Below are 21,238 nucleotides of genomic sequence, written 5' to 3'. Positions count from 1 at the left end.
TTCTTATCGATATAATTTCGGAGTTCTGTCATCTCCCGCGGGGTCATGGCATACATTCGGGGCTTAGGAAGCTTGACCCCCGGCTCTAGCTCAATCGCGCAGTCCGTCGGTCGATGGGGTGGCAGGAGATCGCATTCCTGCTCACTGAACACCTCAAGGAATTCGGTATACTCTGGTGGCACGTGTACCTCTGCCCCAGCCCTGCAACTCTCCTCCGGTTTCCCTGGCGGGCCAGAGGTGCTTGGCCGCTCATGATCAGGGGGCTGTGGCCCAATCCCTAAGCGCAGGTGACGACAACCCCCCTCCCACCAAATGGTCGGACCCCACCTGTCCAGCCATGTTAACCCCAAGATCACCTCCTCCGTCATGGAGGGCACCACGATGAACCGCAACCGCTCCCAGTGCTCCCCCATATCCAGCCGCACAAGTTCTGTGACATGGGCGATAGGTGCCCCCCCCAAAAGAGACCCATCCACCTGCTGGAAACGTATTGGACTCCTCAACCGAACCACCCCAACACCCAGTGTGGCCACCACCTTCCGGCTAATAAGACACCTCATGCTACCCGAATCAATTAAAGCCCTAAACCCCATCACCTCCCCCGTGGCAGGGTTGGTTAACGTAACCGGAACTGAAAATGGGCTAACCGGAGCACTTACCATGGGGTCCTCCTCTGGCCTATCACCATGCTCGTAATACTCCACGTTCACATCGATGGCACCGTCCCCCTCCGTCTGGCCGCTTCCCCCTGTTGTTGACTCCACAGCTTGCCGAGAAGCCCGGGAACGCTCTGCAAAGCGCCCGGGGGTTGTGCTCCTTGCTGGGGTTGCTGTTGCAACCACCCGAGATGCAGGTATAGGACAGGCGGCCATGCGATGCCCTGGCTGATCGCATCTGAAGCATCGCAGAACGGACCGTGGTGGCTGGATGGCAGGACCCAGCGACGATGGCGGCGGCTTCTGCCCTTGGCCCTGCGATCTCGGCGGGACCTGACGGGAATCTCCTACGGGCCGTACACGCCGTTGACAAACCCGTAAGGCCACATCCAGCTCGACCGCGACCCGCAGCCACTCATGGAGCCTAGGAGGGATCCCCCGGACGATACAAGCTCGTAGGAGAGAATCGTCCAGTCCGGCCCGGAAATGGTGAACCAACATTCTCTCTGGCCAGGAACTGAGCCTGCCAGCCACTTCACGAAAGTCTTGCACATAGGCTATAGCTGGACGCCCGTTCTGCCGCAAGCCAACGATCTCAGCTTCCGCTCGATGCGTGCGCGTCACATCCTCGAATCGTGTACGCAACGCTTCAAGGAGAAGGCCCACATCCCCCAGTTCACGGGCACGATCACCGTAAAGGTTCGCCACCCAGGCCGCTGCCTCCCCTTGTAAAGCCGTTGTAACAGCCATCACCATTCCCCACTGGGAAGTATACAAAGGACCGTACTGGTCCAGATGGTGGATGGCTTGTCCGAGGAACAGGGCCAAACGATCGGGGTTGCCGTCAAAGGTCACAGGCAGCGGTGGTGGGCCCCAAACCGCAGGCCCTCCCCAAGGACCCGCCGGGCCTCCCGGCCTCTGTGCAACCCCTGGTTGTTGCCACCCCAGCCCCCCGGCTGGCACAGCACCCCCCGGCCTTGTTCCACCAGGCCCTGCGAGGCCCAAGTCGGGAGCAGCCGCCGGTCCCGGCGATGGAAGGCCTGGGACCTGTGGGGTACCAGGGGCCTGCGGAGCCCGAAAACGGGGACTTGCCAAACGGAACCGGGTTTGACCCCTACGCTCCGGGTCGGTCCGGGGTCGTGCCCATCCACCAGTCTCCAGGTCGGCATCAGTAGGGGTCCATGGCCGGGGTTCTCCAAAATGGTCCCTCAGGACGTCCATAGTATAACTGCCAGGAGCCGTGGTGTAGCTCCACTCCTCTCCGCCCTCATCGGTGGCACGACGCTCTCTCCACTCCCAGAGGGACCCCTTCCCTCTAGATGGTTGGGTTTGTCCAGCCACTAGCTGGCTCAAGACAGGACCGAGCCACCATTCTCCAGGCTTCTCCTGGGCAGCCGGTTCTGGAGCCTCAGCTCCCTTTGGTGATGGTCCCGGGTCCCGGACCTTAGGCCGAACCACTGGTGGGGCCTCTGCCAATTCCCCCACCTCAAGAGGCACAGCAACCCCAGCTGGTTCCTCCCCTCCTGCCACGGGCACACCGCCCTGGGTCCCCTCAGCCATGGTGGCAGGCAAAAACCAGAGCCCAGCAAAAAGAGCGCTGTGCTGTGTGACTCTCAACGCTGACTTACTGTCAAACCCTCGTCTCCGCCGGGAATAACAGGCACTCAGGAAAAACCACGACGAAGTACGGATGACTGCAGAGAGCACCTTTAATGTCAGGATCTCCAAGCATTAATAAAGTCAGCGTTGAGAGTCACACTCTCCAACGCGCCTTTTATTCTATGCCTGTAACAAGGTAGCAGCCCCACCCTTAGGCCCCACCCCTCCCCCGTGCAGACCAGCATCCGCCTGGCCTGCATAAATACTCCACCCCCCTACTTCATTACCCCACGCCCAACTCCCTCCACCGCCACCGTGATTCCCAACGCGGAAAAAAAACACAAGTCCACCCCCCCTAAAGTCCCGGTTGTGCTCCCCTCCACCATTGTAAGCCCTTGCGTCACACCCATGGCCCCTTGGTGGTCCCCAAAGTCCGGGCGCAGCTGTTCAGCACCCCGCGTCGCTGCCGGCGTGTCTGCAGTCGCAGCCGTAGCCGTTTCAAGCCGCCGCTCAGCTTGCAGCCGCCTCCCAGCCGATCGAACTCTACGGGCCCCGGCAACAGCTTCCATCCGCCTCCCAGCTGATTGAGCCGAGACGGACTGTCCCCCGGCCGCCAGCACCGGTGCGGCCTCCCGTAGCGCTGCCGTGGATCCGATGCTCGCCCGCTGGACAGCTGGTATGTGTGGGCGTGGCTGGGCTCCTGGTGCAGCGCGGGCGTCTGCCTTCTCCCGCCGCACAGCTTGCAGCACGCCCGTGGATCTGACGCTTGCCCGCTGGACAGCTGGTAGGTGTGGGCGTGGCTGGGCTCCCGGTGCTGTGTGGGTAACCGCGACCGTGCTCCCCTGGCTCCCCGTGAAGTGTCGAGCCCGTAGGGCTTGACAATTACAGGACCAACCATTTCCTACACAATTATAATATTTCTTAGGTAGAGATATCATGACATCTTATATTTTTTCCATGGGCATAGTTTGCAACTCAGCCAATCTCAATGTTTACATGGTTGTATTTTGACAATAAAGGTTCAGTTCAATAACTACTGATTCTTTACTGCTGATAATCAATCCTAAAAGCCAAAGCTGTCATTTACTTCAGTATCTTCATTATGAATTCTTTCATTAGTTTGACTTCTTTATATTTAATCTTAGTCCCATTTTTACTGCATTCCTTGGCTTTAATTACTAGAGCTTCCAGATGATTTGCATTTTTAAATAATCAGAGCAGCAGCATCTTTTAATCCAGCTTCACAAACAATGATTACATGTTTGGTCAACTAAAGAGGCAATTTTAAAAAAAAGGTTGCAGGAGAGGAGAAGCATGGGGCAAACTGATCTTCCCTTCCTTCACCTCTTCCTGTGAATTCTAGTCAATTCAAAGGCTAAGGGAAGCAATAAAGAGTTTCCCCCGAATTTTGAAATCCATTTTGATTTCTGCTTACTTGGCCTTCAGCAGGAGCAAGCTACTTATCTATTCAAATTCTAAACTGTGCTGTCATACTTTTAACAAATGCTTAATTCACTTAAAAGCTCTGAAAGTGTTTGTGTATAGTACGTATTATTTTCATTCTGTCTCACATGATATCTGATAGTAGAATCTCTATGCTGGAAATATTTATATAATTGAGCTATGCTTATTACTAATTGTTGTTGTTAGCTGTGAAGTTGTGTGCGACCCATCGCGACCCTATGGACAACGTTCCTCCAGGCCTTCCTGTCTTCTACCATCTTCCGGAGTCCATTTAAGCTCACACCTACTGCTTCATTACTAATTTATTAATAATGATAACTTTATTGTCACTTTGAATGTACACCAATCGGCATACATCAAAATGAAATTTCATTGCATACAGCTCTCAAAGGGTCACCACCTCCGATATATACTTCTTGTTCGTGGCCCGCTCAAATTTCACATTGTCCATTTTAGTCTCTAGGGAGTGAACGATGGCGCACAGGACAGATGGAAATGGGGCTCCATGTGGATTAGCCTTCAAATTCGCTTGTATTCTGACAACCTCGCCTCCTTTCCTTTTTCTGATCCTGACTCTTCCACCTTTTCCTTAAAGAGGCCTTGCTTCTTTTCGCCCCTGGAGCACGCTGCTGCCGCCGCCACCAACTCCTCCAAAAACCACTCTTCCTCTGGGCCTGCCGACAGCCTCATCCAGTTCCTTTGCTCCATAAGCTCCAGGTCCTCTCCTCCTCTGCCTCCTCTGGAAACAGCCCTGATTTGCAGTACAATCCATCACTGGCCCAGCAGTCAAATCTTGCTGCTGGTAGAACAAATTCAAACAGCGCCAACAACTTTTAACGGTCTCACCAACAGTTCCAAAACAACTAGCAACTCGCCAGGCCAGCAAAGATTGTCGGTCGTATGTCGTATGTTACCTTAGTTCCACCATGTTGCTCAAACACATTAAAATTTCCTGATCATGTGGCCTATAGCCCTTACTATCCCTCCCAAAACTATTTGCCTTCAAGAGCCAATGCAGCCGCAGCCATTCCAGGCGCCGCCATCTTAGATACAGTCCTATTAAAGATTCGGCTTAGATTAACAATTTTCACTTCTATGTTTTGTTGACCTGGATGAATACGATTAATGCTTTCATATCTTGCCTAGGCTCATTGCCCTTCATTTGTTCTAAAATCAGATATAGTTTGAATTAGCTTGTAAAGAATGCATCAACACTTCCTTGCATTCTAGCAGTACTTGTAGCCATGTTTTAATATTATCTTAATATGTTCAGTGTATGCAGGAATCCTATTTTTATTCCACCATAACTAAAAAGACTCTCAATGGCTCACATAGAAAATATACCATCTAAAACAAATCCCCTACAAAAGCAAAAGCATAACAGTGTTAGAATATAAAGGAAATTAAATATGGCAACATCACATCAGAAGGCTTTTATGTGAGTTGGCAACCTTAAGCGTCTGTCCACAAAGAAAAGAATTGTAGGCAAATTAGAGTTTGTGATGTCAATAGTTGTATCGTAAGCAAGGAGAGTATTGCTTTATTTGCATCTTCAGCCTGGTAGGAGAGAACAGGGACTGCTCACCAACTCTTCATGGGGGATTGAAACTGTCAACTAAAAAGCATTAAAAGTACATAAAGATGCATTTGGTAATGATGACTGATAGGAAAAACAATTAAAGTTTAGCGAAATTACAAGGTTGCACAATACTTCATAATGAGCTTCTTTGAAAGTGATGAATTGTGAAATTATAGTTATTAAGTAACAAAGTTTAAAAGTACAAGCAAATTTTTCCAAGAATTATGTTGTTATGGTATTGCTGATGTCATTCATCCTTCCTGAAGTTTGTAAGACATTGGAAGAGGTTGTTGAATGTGTAAGTTTTCATTTAATGTCATTCTTAACTTTTTCAGAAATTAAGTTTTTAACACAGCAGGGATTTGAAGAGTAATATTCACATAATCTGTCCAATTCAGTAATGGGTATCTAGTGAGTTAAAATTATGATGTGCTGTTTAATTGGAACAGCTTGCTGGCAGGAGATAAGATCAGTGGTGGGATTCAAATATGTGAACAACCAGTTCTTTGTGTAGATGCCACTTCCCGAAGTCCATTCTGGGCCTGGGCAACAAAAAATTAGCTACCGGTTCTGCCAAAGTGGTGCGAACCAGCTGAATCCCACCACTGGGTAACATGACTTAAAAAGCTGCCCAGTTTTGAAAAGGAAGCAGTGTAGTTGCTTGGTATAGGCAATCGGAACAAATTCTAGTCTCATTTTCAATTAACACTTTAAAATGTTTATTATTTTTGTGTCCCTAAAACAGGCATTACAATTACATTTTAAATTGGCATCATGGTTTTTATTTAGATAGATAAAATATGTAGGTTTTATACACATTATGTGAAGACCTGGCTCCTTAGAGAAGGCTCTAATCCCAGGAAAGGTGACCAGAAGGAGAAATGGATGACCAGCTGCAAAGTTGGTGGACTCGGTTACAGAGGCTATGAGAGCATCATTGGAAGACCAATGGAAGGTTAGGGACAAATCATCATGGAGAAAATCAGTAAGAGTTAACATGTAAAGTAGATGAAACATAATTAGTCAAAGAATATGTGAGTATGGGTATACATATGTGTACATTTATACAGAAAGTGATAAAACAATATACATTGTGAATCATTATAGTTCAATTACTGTATTTACCACACCATTTTTTTACAGTATCACACACACTGTCATCACAATACTTGGAAGAATTGGCTTGTATTTTCAAATGTTAGTAGTCATAATATTAGACTTCAAAATAAATTTGTCCTTTAAATGAAGTTCATATGAAGAATATATATACTGTATGTGTGTGTTTAATAGGAAGTATAAATTTACAAGTATATACACTATAATTCCTAGAATCTGACCAATTACAACTGGTATGATATTTATAAATAAATAAAAAATATGAACAGAATTATATCTCCAGAAAAGGTTCAATGTGATATGTGGAATTATATTGCAAATGTTATGACTCTGATTTGCTGAATTTATGTGTGAACCTACTTTAGCTTCTAGACCAGGGGTGTCAAACTGCTGGCCCACAGGCGGATGCATCATGCAGAAGCCATGCCCACCCCACTGCCGGCAATGGCAAAACCATCCCAATACGTTGCGTGACATCACCAGACATCACGAATTTGACATGTCTGTTCTAGACTATATCATGTCTATACCATTTGTTGACAGAAAAATGTGCATTTTTTGATAACTTGGGTAAGAACTATTAAGTTTAAATCTGCAGCTAGGTTTACTCAATTAACTTTGCACAAGCTATGCAAAATTTGCTTTCAGTGTCTTTAGACTGGATCCAGTCCTTTATCAGTCTTTATTTTCAGTGTAATGGCATTTATCATGTGGCTCTTGGCAATAATTTACCCACCTGGGTTCACCTCCATATTTTTAAACAAAATAAAATTAAGCCTGCACAATTAACCAACTACTTCTATTAGACAATAAAAGTCTGAAAATGGATCCTTTTTCCTCTGAGAAGTCACTAGTCAATGACATATAAACTAGAGCATAATTGAAAATATGGTTCGAAGGGAATGCAGGCACTAACGGGAGGGTTGCGGCTCCCCCGCATTTCTGCAAAAGCCCCTTCTTGCTGGTCGCCCCTCCAGGGCGACTCTTCGGCCCTTTTAGGACTCCCCAGCGATGCGAAACTGGACGTGGAAGATGACAGCCATCCTCCAGACGTCCATAACGGCAGCATTGGCAAACCAGAAGCCCAGCATTAAAAATTTCCATTAACCTTAGCAGGCTTGAAATCCCTATACTGATGCAAAAATGCATAGCATTGTGCCTATTTACTTTTCAAATATGTTACCATACATCAAGAAGGAGCTGCCCTTCCTAAGTTTGAGAAGAAATTAACTGGATCATCAGTGGGAGAGCTTGATATTCATATTTTATTTTTGACTCAGGGGTAGGAACATAACATTTATTACAGCTAAGTAACCAGTAGAAAGAGAAAAAATACAGCAAAATATCCATGTACATACAGCATAGATAATTTATGTAGATTTTAGATAGCAAAAAAAAAATTAGACATAAAACCTGATGAGCTGATTTAGTTAACTAAAGCCATAAAACATTCTTTATAAAAGATATATACTCTATTTGCTACTTTACAGTTTTTGGGTGCTTATATGAATAAAATAGAGGAAGTAAAATGGAGGAAGTAAACAGCTTTATAGTATATAATATTCAGGTGAGACAAAAGATAGCATTTTGCCTTGATAAGCTTGCTGTATGGCTCCAGACGATGGTAGAGGACAGGAAGGCCTGGAGGAACATTGTCCATGGGGTCACGATGGGTCGGACACGACTTTGCAACTAACAACAACAACATGGCTTCAGAACAAATCTTGCAACTTGTGGTGCATTATTAATGGGTAGAGATAAAGTTCTGTAGACTGCCCTTTATACCTTTTAATATAGGGAGTTTTACTTCAGTGCCTGACTTGCTCACAGAATAGGCAGCTTAGAAACATGTGAGCCATTAATTCTACTTCCCACTTTCCACACTGACAGAGTATTTCTAGGTATAGAATCTTATTATATCTGCCTCCCAGTATTGCAGAGGGAAAAATATTAATATATGGCCTTGAAAAAAATATATCTACAATTGTTAAAAATGGGATTTTGTAATTAATTGACCTGGGCACCATTACAGTATATAGGCAACCATTTAAGCCAATGTCTTCATGGATATCTTTCTTGCTGCTGACCAGACTACCTGCTCCGCTTTTTAAAACTTTTTAAAAACTACCTGCTCCGCTTTTTAAAAACTATTTTCTAGCTGCCTATTCTGTGAGCAAGTCAGGCACTGAAGTAAAACTCCCTATATTAAAAAGTATAAAGGGCAGTCGACAGAACTTTATCTCTACCCATTAATAATGCACCACAAGTTGCAACTATTTTCATGAATGAAGGCAAATATTGCAGGATCCAGTCTGGGCCGGGCACCAGGGCCAGAGGTTTAATGTGCTGAGCTTTTGGACTCGTACTGGAGCCCATCCTCAGGAAACTTCTCTATACCAGAATGTGTGCTTCAGACTATTCTATGTGTAGTATTTATGTGGTGCCTGGTGGTGTGTGGCTTTTTATTTATTGATTGGGATATTGATTGCTGGCTATTAAGTTGTTGGCTGTTTTTTCCTTGTGCTGCCAAGTCCTTGGCTCCTAGGTACCTGATAAGATGGTGGTAAATAATAATAATAATAATAATAATAATAATAATAATAATAATAATAATAATAATAATAATAATAATAATAATAATAATAATAATTTTATTTATATACTGCCCTTCTCCCGGAGGACTCAGGGCGGTGAACAGGGCAAGCATAAAAAATACAGAGATACAAAAGTTAAAAGGGATTAAATATATGCCCAACTAAAAACAGTAAATACAAATATTAAAATAACAATAAACCCCCCCCATCCCCCATCAGGCCAGGCCGGCTTGTTCAAATAAGAATGTCTTTAGATCGCGACAGTCCTGTTGACTGACAAAGGCCCCTTCCCCAGGCTTCAATCATTTCTCTGGCTAACTTTGTACCTGCTCAGCCAACAATCTTAGTAGCTGCAAAATTAATGTATGTCCTTTTCATTGTAATGTGAGGCTACCAATGAGTTTGGATCTCCTTATATGACCACTCTCTTGCAATCAGATGGTTAGCTTCCTCCCCATCTGTCCTACATGTCACGGGCAGTCCATGCAAGGGATCTGGTAGATTACATTAGAAGTATTTCCCACCTCCAAGCAATCTTTGCAATGCATGATTTGTCCTCTTATAGTAGCTTCTGGGCGGTATGTGATGCCCACTTGCAGATCTTGGAAGCTGTGTTCCACTGCTTCCGAAATGTTTTTTTATGTTTGGCAGGGTGTGTCATATAGTTGGACCTGAACTTTCTTTCTATAAATATAAATATGGTTAATTTCCTACTCTAAAAAAAGGAGTGTGCATTGCAAATACAGTAGTTTTGTGTCACTATTTCACTCTTTTTAACTTGCCCTGTATCCTATAGTCATTGTGCTACATAGTTATTCCACTTTTGCCATTCTTCCTGTCAATTTGTTTTAAGACTAAGAAAATGTAGAATGCCATGTTATCAGGATCCTTGATGAGTTACAGAAAGAGAAAACCCTTAATTCTGCATTTTCATAATCTAGTCCAAATCTGAAGTATACATACCACACTAGTGAAAAATAATATTTTAAAAAATCAATTTAAGAAATGTTTGAATTATTTGTAATAAAAGAGATTGTGTAATTTCTAGGACTTGGATAAAAGAATTAATTTTCATTGGAATATTCATGCAAAGGATGCTGTAGAGATGAGAAGAGGGAGAGAGGTGTTGGAAAACAGGCAGAAATTATCAGCAAACAAGAAAAAGTGGCTGCTGCTACTTTTGCTAGTGGCATTTTGAGTGTAAATCTTCACTGAAAACAAGAAAGTATACTTTAAAAGAACTTTTCTCATAAAAACAAAGATTGGACCTCCACTTTTCCAAACAAGAAACAAGTAGTTCACAGATCAGTTGTGGGTCCGCTGAAAGTGATATAGGGCATGAATTTGGTGGTACATCTTCTGCGGGAAAAAATGTTTTTACATTTGTTAAAAATGTTATGATCCTCTCTGCTTGAGAAACTAGAGTGGATAGCAAATACAGCATATCAGGTAATTAGTCAAGACAAAACTTGTATCATTAATAAAAACAAGCAACTCTTGGAAAGCTTGTATCTTCCAAGTTTTCAATGAAGTCCAAATTCTGTGGTGGCGAACCTATGGCATGCGTGCCAGAGGTGGCACACAGAGCCCTCTCTGTGGACACGCACGCCATTGCCCCAGTCCTGGGCCTTCAAGCTGGGTTTTATAAAACCTTTTCGCTTTAGGCCTCCGCCACCATGTGCAAAAAAAAATTCAATCAATTAATTTCAACTTCTCATGGAAAAAAAAAAATCTTGCAAAGTTGGAATTGATTGATTGAACTATTTAGTCCCACCCAGTCGGCCGTTACCACCACAGCCACGCCAACTCAGTGGGCCACACCCACCTGGCACCCAACCATACATAAGTGGGTTTTGGGTTGCAGTTTGGGCACTCGGTCTCTAAAACGTTCGCCATCACTGTCCTAATTACTTCTATTTTTAATTTCTCCTGCAGGTATATTTACGTCCCAATGGGAGGATCTCATTGCAGCATGTTTAAGATGGTGTTTTCGACTGCCATCACGTTTGCTTTTGTAAGCTACTGGCATGGAAGCCACAGCTATCTTTGGTCCTGGGCTGTGCTTAATTGGCTTGGAGTAACAGCTGAAAATGGAGTGAAGAGGATTGTTTCTTTTCCAATTGTCCATAATTTTATTGTAAGTTAATCCTTTTTCATGTTTCTAGAAATCATATTTGAGTTTGGGATTAAATCTGAAGTGTGTTTTCTGAAAGCATCCTGACCAGCTTGAATGCTTTTTAGAACTGCTTTTCCCCTAACCCAGGGGTCAGCAACCTGAAACAGTGAAAGAGCCACTCGGAACCGGTTCCCTCACAAAAGGAAAAACTGGGAGCCGCAAAAAATGTGTGCGCATGTGCATACATGCGCGCATGCGCAGAACAGGGTTTGACTGAAGAGTGGAGCCAAGGCGAGATATGCACCTACCCTGCATATTTGAATTGATTGGTTGAACTTTTTTAGTCCCACTTTTTTTTTTTTGACTGCACATGGCAGAGGACTGGGAGCCGCAGGAGACGGCTGAAAGAGCCGCATGCGGCTCCGGAGCCGCGGGTTGCAGACCTGTGCCCTAACCCAAAAAAAAGAAACTATGGGACTAGCACTGTAATGGAGGAATCAATTACATAAAGTGATATGTGTTCTGTGTAATCTTTGATTGGCATTTGCAAAGGAACTATGTGGTTTAGGACCAGTCTTGCCTTTAGCAACTGCCAGTTTCCACAGTCATTGGGCAGTCTAGGGCTTGAATAGGGAACTACTTTATGATGGTTCAGTAGTTAAGATGCTGAGCTTGTCGGCTGGAAAGCTGACAGCTCAAGTTTGAGACTCAAGCTTCATGTGACGGTCCCATCCTTGCTCCAGCTCCTGCCAACTTAGAAATTCTAAAGCATACAAATGCAAGTAGATAAATAGGTGCCACTTTGGTGGGAAGGTAACAGCGCTCCATGACATCATGCTGCTCACATGACTATGGATATGTCTTTGGACAGCGCTGGCTCAATGGCCTTGAAATGGAGATGAGCACCAGTCCCTATAATCAGCAATGATTACGGAGTAAAAGCCTTTACATTTTTACCAGAGTTTACAAGAGCAGAAAGTTCTACTTTCTGCCCAGAATCTGAAGTAACAATAATAGAAATAATTAAACATGCTTACTTACTTAATGTTCTTGGTTATCCGAGTTCTCCTCAAATGGTGGATGGCCTCCTTTCGGAGCTCTGAGGAGGGGGAAATGGTGAGATTTTCCTCAGCTGCTGTCTGGGAGTGAACTAGTCATTTGCAGGCTTTGTATTCCATTGATTTACAAGTTCTGCTTCTTATTATTGTGACTATAAGTGCTGTTTTTATTGGGTATGATCTAGCTACGTGTCCACGGGCCCCACAGTAATAGCATAGTCCATGCTCCCTTTTTCTTTGGTTCTCCCCCTGGCTATTCTCCCATGCTAGATTTAGAAGATTGGGTTTCTCCCTTATCTGAATTCTTCCAGCTGGCCATCTATAGTTACACAATGTAGAAAAAGCTCATCCAGGGTATTTTGGGCTCCTTGCCTCACTAGCTTCTCTGTCAGTTCATTAGCCAGCCTTTCTCTGAACTTGTCAATTAGTGCTAAGTTATTCCACTCTACATCACTAGTGAATAACTTAAAACTCTGAAATATATGCTCCTATTCTCCTCTGTCCCAGCTTGAACTTCCAAATGTCTTGTTCAATAAGCATCCATAGTTATGATGGTAATGAAAAAGTAGCTGTACAACTAATCCTTGCATTTATAGGTCTGTAAAGCAAAGGAAAACTAAAGTAAGATCATAACTTTCGCTTAATAACTGAGTTACCAGTCCCAGTTGTGATCACTAAATGAAGAGTAGTAGCTGTGGTAGTTTGAATAAGAATGTAAATGAAAAGTTCTGTTTGCAGTAATGCTGACCCTGTCAAACCATTAAAGGGAGTGGCTTGTGGGGGGAGGGTGTTGGAAGAAACAAGACAGGATATAAGAACCTCCTAATCTCCTTAGAAGTTATCGGAGGACATGGAAAATGGTTAGTTACACTTTAGTTGCCTAAGTTTTTGGCTTTGTCATATTGCTCATATGATTCTAGGCAATCACAATCAGCCTACTGAATGTGGAGATGGCTGATTCTATCAGTCATGCTATATGACCACAGCCATTGAGAAAGACCAGGAATAATAAATTATAGCAACAATTTATTTTGCTCTTGAAATGTTTGAAAGGTTGTAAAATGGATCTCTGTTTAATAATTTTAAAACTTCTAGTTACTGCTTAATGGTGTAGGTGATCAATCAGCATCTCTGTCTTATGAAAGAAACAAGGAGCAAGTATTAATGGAAAATCTGATGGATGGCGGGTTAGGCCTTCGTTCTTATTCTCCTATTTCTCTGTGGTGAACTGCTTAATCCTGGCTTAGAATTGAAGAAGAAACAGTCGCATGGTGCTACAAGCGGTAATTCCCTGGATAGTGGCTGAAAAACTGGAGATGAGGTGAAACTAGAGTGAAGTGGGAATTAGCAAAGAAATATATCACTGTAAAATATCAAGCAGCCTAAGAACAGAGCCCACAAATGACACCCAAAGAAATTCAGTGCTGTTTTTGCATTTCTTTCTTTTTCCCCCCAGCAGAATCAAGAAATAATTATTCTTTTTTCACCAATAGCCACTCTATTTGTTGCCGAAACAATCTATGAGAGTTTAGGTTCCACAATTAACCAGTGGAAAAACCTGCCTCCAGAAGCTGTGAATGCTCCAACACTGGAAGTTTTTAAGAAGAGACCGGACAGCCATTTGTCTGAAATGGTATAGGGTTTCTTCCTGAGCAGGGGGTTGGACTAGATGACCTCCAAGATCCCTTCCAACTTTATGATGATGATGATGTAGAGAAGTCTACCAGATTTTCAGCAAGCATGGTGGAGGGTTGCAATGGGAAAGTGCTCCTTTTATGCCCACTGACAGAACAAATTCTGTAATTGACAAGTTGCCTTCAACAAGTTACATAAAAAGTGAGCAACAAGCAAAGCTGCATGAAAATGAGTTATGTAAGGCTGAAATTCATCTCAGCTAAAAATACTCTAGTGGTAAACTTCATGTTTCTGTTTTAGAGGGAAAAAAGCTATGCCTTTGTCTTATAATATATACTGTACTGATGCAGGAATTGGTCGATTTTGGGGTCAGAAAAGGAATTTGTGGGGAAAGCTTACTTTGTAAGTGTGCAAATAGGGCCTCCCCTGCACCCTTTCAAACTACTTTCGAAAGCAGTTACACCTCTACCAAATTAACCAGAAGTTTTTAAATATATCATTACTATTGTAATATGCCTTTAATCGACTTGATAGTTTATTATTTAAGTATGTTTGGTTAAACAAAGAAAGATGTATGAAAACTTCACAGAATACTTTGGTTATGGTAAAATAATTTGCTGCACTTATATGTTTGGTGAAGATACAGCTGCTTACCCTTTATCTCTTGTTTTCTGTATGCAATTCCTGACATATATCATTTCAATTCAATCCTTTTTTTTCTTCAGGAGTTTCCCTCCCCCATCAACAGTTTTGTACTGTAATGAATTGTGATGCTTTATTATAAAATGCATTGTCCTTCAGCCCAGCAGATGATTAAGATGCTAAATATCTTTCAGTATTTCGTTTGCTTTCTCTGCATTGGGCTTGATCATCCAAAAGGCAATATTTGTAGTACAGGTATTCCCTGACGTATGACCACAATAGAACCCAAAATTTCTATTGCTAAGTAAGACAGTTGCTAAAATTTTGCCCCATTTTATGACCTTTATGGCCACAGTTGTTAAGTGAATCACTGCAGTTGTTAATTTAGTGACATTGTTGTTAAGTGGATCTGGCTTCTCCATTTATTTTGCTTGGCAAAAGGTGATCACACAATCCCAGTTCACTTCAACTGTCATAAATATGAGTCAGTTGGCAAGCATCTGAATTTTGTTCATATGGCCATGGGGATGCTGCAATGGTTGCAAGTATGAAAAGTATACACAAGTCACTTTTTTCAATGCCATTGTAACATGTTGTAAGTCGAGGACTACTTATAGATTGAATTTTTACAAATCTTCTTCTCTGGTAACCTAGGCCAGGGGTAGGCAACCTCGGCTCTTTTATGACTCATGGACTTCAACTCCCAGAATTCCTGAGTCAGCTGACCTAGGCAGAACTAATATTCAAATATTGCAAATATTTTTATGCTTGTCATGCATGAAATATGGAATCCTAGAAGTTACGTTAAAGGGTATCTTTATGAATTAATTAAAAATTTCCTGCCCTAACTTCACATCACAAGGCATTCAAACTCCTTTTTCTTTTTACAATTTCTTTTAAAAAATTACTGTATTTAGCATTACTACTGATATATCAATGTTGTTATAAATATCTATTCAGGATTTGGAAGAAAAATCAATATGTGTATTTGAAATGTGACAGCTGGAGTAACTGCTAAATTTAGCACAATGATTGAGAAAATCATCATGTTACAGTTCTTGCGCAAGGCAAGAGCAGGTAGGACTGGTGTTGTTGCACAACTGAGATTTTCATGGTCACAATATTTTGCCAGTACATGGAAAGCCAGGTGGCATTGTACTGATGCAGATTGCTATCCATGTACTAATTAATTGCTCTATAAAGAAACAGAAACAAAAAACATTGCATTTAAGAACTGGCCATCTCAGCAGAACTAAGTATCCATTTCTGCAATTAGTGTCTATAGTGAGGCATCCTTGGATGAATGAACGGCCGTATCCTTAAGTCACTGATGTGGCAAGATACTGCACAGCCATCCTGTGTAAACTGGACTGCTTCTCTCTTCTTGGCTAGGATTCAGCAATAGCTGATAATAAGTGCCTGGATTTCTCTTCTCTTTCCCTTGTTAGTGGTTGCTAGGTATCACAAAATGTTCTTACATGGGAATAACCAATATCCCCAAAGACTGGATCGTAACAATACAGGGCATAGGAGACAGAAAGATGAATTTCTCTCTGATGAAAGATAATGTGTTGTTTTCACTCACAAGAGTACCATAGTCTGGTTCCATTCATTTTTTACCTTAGAATTTGATATTAAAACAACATAAGAAATCATATTTTTCCCCAGAGGCTGCCTTTTCTGCTGTTCATGGAGTTCCTGGAAAACTATGAAAGGAATTTGTATTCTGACATGTCATTAGGCATGGCCCTTTTGAGCCCTTTCTCAGAAGTTGGCAGATGATATTTATATGCAGGATCTTTTCTACCAGCCAGGCACATCATTTGCTTAAATTCCAGGTTGCAATCAGTTTGTTTTCATGAAAAGGCTCCATAGCCAAATATTCACTACCATTTCTCATCCAAGCAATGTTGAGTCATGCTGTAGATTGACTTCCAAGAGCTGCAGACGTTCCACATTTCAAAGCAAATTATTATACTCATGTGTTTCCTATGAGATCCTAAGCCTTCCATTTTCATCACCATTCAAAACATCAATATGCTTATTTTTAAATTTAAAACAGCTATTTGTGCTCTTTGCGATTTTTAAATGTTTAAGAGCACATTTGCTGTCATACAAACTTTTCATCATAACGCAAATTATTAAAGTTGGCCAAAATTAAATTATCTCTTAATATTTAAACATGAATAAATAGTTATTACTGCTTATGGCACTAAGACTACAGACTGGGACCTCTCATAATGCCAGTTATGTTAGAGCTTAGCTTCTATTGCCTCTCTCTCAACAAAGAATACAAACATGCATATTACAACCTAATTAAACAAATAATCCATCCAACAGCATAAAAATCATGTCTATTAAGGGGGCCAAATCCACCCTACCCTCCAAATTCTGGGAATATATCTAGGTTTTCGGGGCTTGTGGTGTGCCCTGGGGATGGGAGCCACAAGAATTTCTGCAAGGATCTCATAACAGAGGCCATGACAGAGAAGGAAGGCTTCCTAGGTTCTGTTAGATGGCATTGTTTAATCGGGGTCCAGAGCATATAAACTTGGCCAGCTCTTCCCAAGCAAGCAGATACCATGGAAAAGTTAGTGAATATTTCACTATTTGACTCTTGTTATTAAAAACTATGTAGTAGATTAGAAACAGGCTTATGTATTCCTAAAATTCAATTTATATTTAATAATCAATATATATTATCAAGACATATTTGAGATCTATGGCACATCAGATATGAACATTTGATGATAATTGTATACAGGGCTATCAAATAAGTTAATAATCAATTAAAACTGTAATGCATTCAGTTCAGTGAAAGAAAAATAAAGCAAGTATTAGATAACTGTCAGGAGAAACTGGAGAAATTTCAAATGGTGATTCCTTTAGACAGTTGTTCGGCTATAGTCTCAACGGCTCAAGGTTGACTCATCCTTCCATCCTTCCGAGGTTGTTAAAATGAGGACCCAGATTGTTGGAGGCAATAGGCTGGCTCTGTAAACTGGTTAGAGAGAGCTGTAAAGCACTGTGAAGCGGTATATAAGTTTAAGTGCTACTTCTATAGGAGAATACGGAAAAGCAAAATAAGACTTTTGCTGTCAGAAAGAAAGCTACGATTTTGAAAGCTTCCTGTCAAAGAGGAAAAAAACCCATGTAGTGCTCTCTCGTGCTCTCTCTCTCTCTCTCTCTCTCTCTCTCTCTCTCTCTCTCTCTGTGTGTGTGTGTGTGTCTGTCTCTGTCTCTGTCTCTCTCTGTCTCTCTCTCACACACACACACAAAATGGTTGACTTGGATTAACTGCTATTCAACCTAATCTAAAGACAACTTTCAGAGCTAGCAGCATTTAAATACAATTCACAAAGCCCGTGTACTTTGTGGATTAAAATTTTTCACCTGAAAATTATTTCTGGAATGTTTTAACACTCTGCCCCCACCCTTGTAATATTTAATCTGGCAACAACAAATAGATTTCAGTTAATCCAGGATTAAAATTGTACGGGCTTTTATTTTAAGCTGTCTTTTAATTTTTATCTTTTTAGAACCGGGTTTTATCCCCAAGAGGAATTCGTCGATTACATGCAGCAATGGCAGCTGTATCCACCACTTTCTTGATTTTTTCAAACCTCATCTTTCTTGGTGGAAATGATGTTGGCAGAATTTATTGGAACAAGATCTTCAAAGAAGGCAAGTTAAGTGAATCTGAATTTTTCTTTAAAAATTATTAAAAATTCCTGCATGGATATACATTGCTGGTATATCTTAATCTTGATACTACAGTATAACAACAACAATTTGGCTTGTTGGCTTTCAAACTGATCTTTGTTTTTATTTTGTTTTATTTGAGATGCATTTTCTACCAAAACCATATTTAGATCCTGATGGTAAGAATAGTAATAAATACTGCTTTGTGCAATTTGAATCTAATTTAGTGAATTTATCAAACTGCAAATTATTTGTCAGTGTTAGCATAAAGAGCGAGGTAAAAACTTAAGTTTTTCATCAGTAAAAGATATATTAAGATAAGAGTTATGTTTTATATAATCGAACTAAAGATTGTAAGAGAGTTTTTATAGTCTTTTGAAATTATAACATTGAATATTCAGAAAGCCATGCAGAGTAGGCTGTACCGCAATTAGGAGCATATGAGAACATAACAGCAACACTTCTGCAGCTGTGTTATTAGGCACATCTTTTCTTAGGATTTCTTAGCTGCCCCCTTACAAACAGATGCAGAGTTTGTGTTTCCACGTGCGCCACCACACTTTGTGTTTCAAATAAAGCATTGCCCAGCCAAATATACAATATTTAGATTGTTAACATTCCTATATATCATAATTCCTTATTTTATTTATAGTATTTTACTCTTTTGTAGTTTCAGTATATAATGAATTTTATTACCAGTTTTAAAAAGTTGTGGAGTTGTTTAGAATTTTTATTCCAATGAATAACAATTGCTGATGCTGAATAAAACCTTAGGTAGGTTTATATGTGATATGTGCTTGACATAAGCAGTTGATACCCATTTAACTGATAGAAAATGTACACTCAAGGCTTCGAGATAACAGGGCTACAATTACCACTGTGTTCAGCCATCATGACAGCTCCATATATTCCTTTTGAAGCTACACTGAAAACTATTAGATTAATTTGTGCATTTATGGAGATGTCTCTGTATCTGTTATTCCAAGAAACTAAATCTGTCCTTGTTGTCCTTCAGGAGGACCCTACATATTTCCAGTCCAATATATGCTTGTGGTACTTATGTTTTTCTGAAATATATTTGAATCTTAGCACAATATGACTTTTCATTTGAGCACTTTTATTTCCTTCGAGCATTTCATTTTAACATTCAACAATAGACATGTGTTTTCCATGTAATTAGGCACATGATTTTGAATCACAAGGTTTTGTACAACAATCTGTGTGAACCCAAGAATGCCCTGTATGGCAGCAGTCCCCAACCCCCGGTCCGAGGATCAGTACTGGGCCGTGGCATGCCAGCAACCAGTCTGCACAAACAAGCAAAGCCCCATCTGTGGGATGCAGGCAGCACACAAAACCATGCACCCTCCGGTCTACGGAAAAACCTCTTTCCACGGAACTAATCCCTGGTGCCCAAAAGGTTGGGGATCTCTACTGTATGGAATTAAATATACAGTTTTTCCTGACATGAAGAGGGTCTACCTCTGTTGGAAGTCAAGTAGGATAGTTTTATCTCTTTCAGTCCCAAATTGGGCTTGAATTTGTGAGGAATTTCATCAGGCCTATCAAGTCTGGTTTTGTTTTTACAAAATTTATCTGTTAATTTTTACTTTAAGCCAAATTTGAGTACAGGTAGAATAGATGCAGTTAGTGAATTGGTCAAGAGCAATTGTTATTCCTTGCAAGAACTTGAAAATAAGGTTAATTGCATGATCCAACAATTCCCCTGTTATTTACTTCCTGCTACAAATTCTTATCTATCTATATACAGTATGTGTGAAACCAATACTGGATGAACATACTATTCTAGTTATGTATTGCTTGATTCTGCTATGTGGCATTTGAGAAGTTTTAATGCAAACCAATCTGCTGCTTGCTTCTCATTAAGATTAAGACTTAAGATTTTTAAATTTTATTTCTTATTTTTATAAATAACTCTAAGTGACAAACATAGCTAATATTCCTTCATCTTCATATTTTCCTCACAACAACAACCCTGAAAGATGTGTTGGGCTGAGAGAGACTACCTGGCCCAAAATATCCCACCCAGCTTTCATGCCTTATGCAGAACTAGAACTCACAGGTCTCCTGGTTTCTAGGCGAGCACCTTTACCACTTAGACCAAACTAGCTCTTATAATTTTCATTGATTTTAATTATTAAATTTATTCATTATGTAATAATAATAATATAATAATGTAATTATTGTTTAATAATTTAAATCAGTTCTTGTAATATTGCAGTGTATTTCTTACTTGTTTAAACATGAGAATTAAGGTAATATTTGGAATGAATAAAATACTTTGTAAACACTAATAAATTAATATTAAAATACAATTGGAATGGTTTTCTTCCAAGGGAAACGCTTTTACAGCCTTTTGAGAGAAGCACTTCCACATATATATGCAATTCTTACAATTTTTGACAGGCTTATTTTTTAAGTTACAGTTTCATAAAAAAACAAGCAGAATAGTCTTTGGAATGAATGTGACATGGACACACACTGGAAAGAAAATAGTGTATCCCTTGATCTTTGAAACTTGTTTTGATTCTTTGTATAAAAATAGAAAGCTAGTCATTTTCATGATAAAATAAGAATAATATTTTAAAAATAATTTGCAGGCTATTTTTAGAAGTAAGACATGAAAGCATGATTTGCTCTGAGATTATAGAGTGTCTTGGCTGTTCAGACTTCTATTGAATGAAATTATTTTGGACAGGTATTGCATTTACAACTGATCTGGAAGACTGCAATTTTAAATCAAGGAAAGATGTGTAGATTTTTAAGCATGTACCCTAATCTATATTTATAGATTCTCACTCTGCAGTGGGATTTGTTGGTCTGAAGTCTGCAAAAGTTCTGGAATAGCTGCTTTCAATTTTTACCTCAGATCTGGCTTCCTTGTTCCATGAAGCCTTGTAGCTAAAAACTATTATGTGTACAAGAAAGGAAATAAAATGAACTCTTTTGAATTAGAATGTTAATTAGCCATCTATTGTTTTCATTGAGTACATTGTGGTGAGGGAAGCTTTGAGACCGTCCTATTTAATTCTAGGAGCTGGAGCAGGTTATATTGG

At 40.9% G+C, this 21,238-nt stretch overlaps 1 protein-coding gene across 1 annotated transcript in view; it reads left to right on the top strand.

Moving 5' to 3' along the window:
- Positions 1 to 21,029, top strand: part of HHAT (hedgehog acyltransferase) — a gene marked incomplete at its 3' end in the record, with an annotated part of 135,795 nt that extends 114,766 nt beyond the window's left edge. The window contains exons 10-12 of the mRNA XM_081312858.1: positions 10,944 to 11,145; positions 17,999 to 18,143; positions 20,974 to 21,029. Coding sequence (XP_081168984.1) covers positions 10,944 to 11,145; positions 17,999 to 18,143; positions 20,974 to 21,029 — 403 coding nt within the window. The remainder of the gene's footprint in view (positions 1 to 10,943; positions 11,146 to 17,998; positions 18,144 to 20,973) is intronic.
- Positions 21,030 to 21,238: the final 209 nt, after the last annotated feature.

Source organism: Vipera berus (assembly GCF_964194415.1).
Source record: "Vipera berus genome assembly, chromosome: 1".
In the NCBI taxonomy this organism is placed as follows: domain Eukaryota; kingdom Metazoa; phylum Chordata; class Lepidosauria; order Squamata; family Viperidae; genus Vipera; species Vipera berus.
This window is presented reverse-complemented; position numbering and strand designations above follow the sequence as displayed.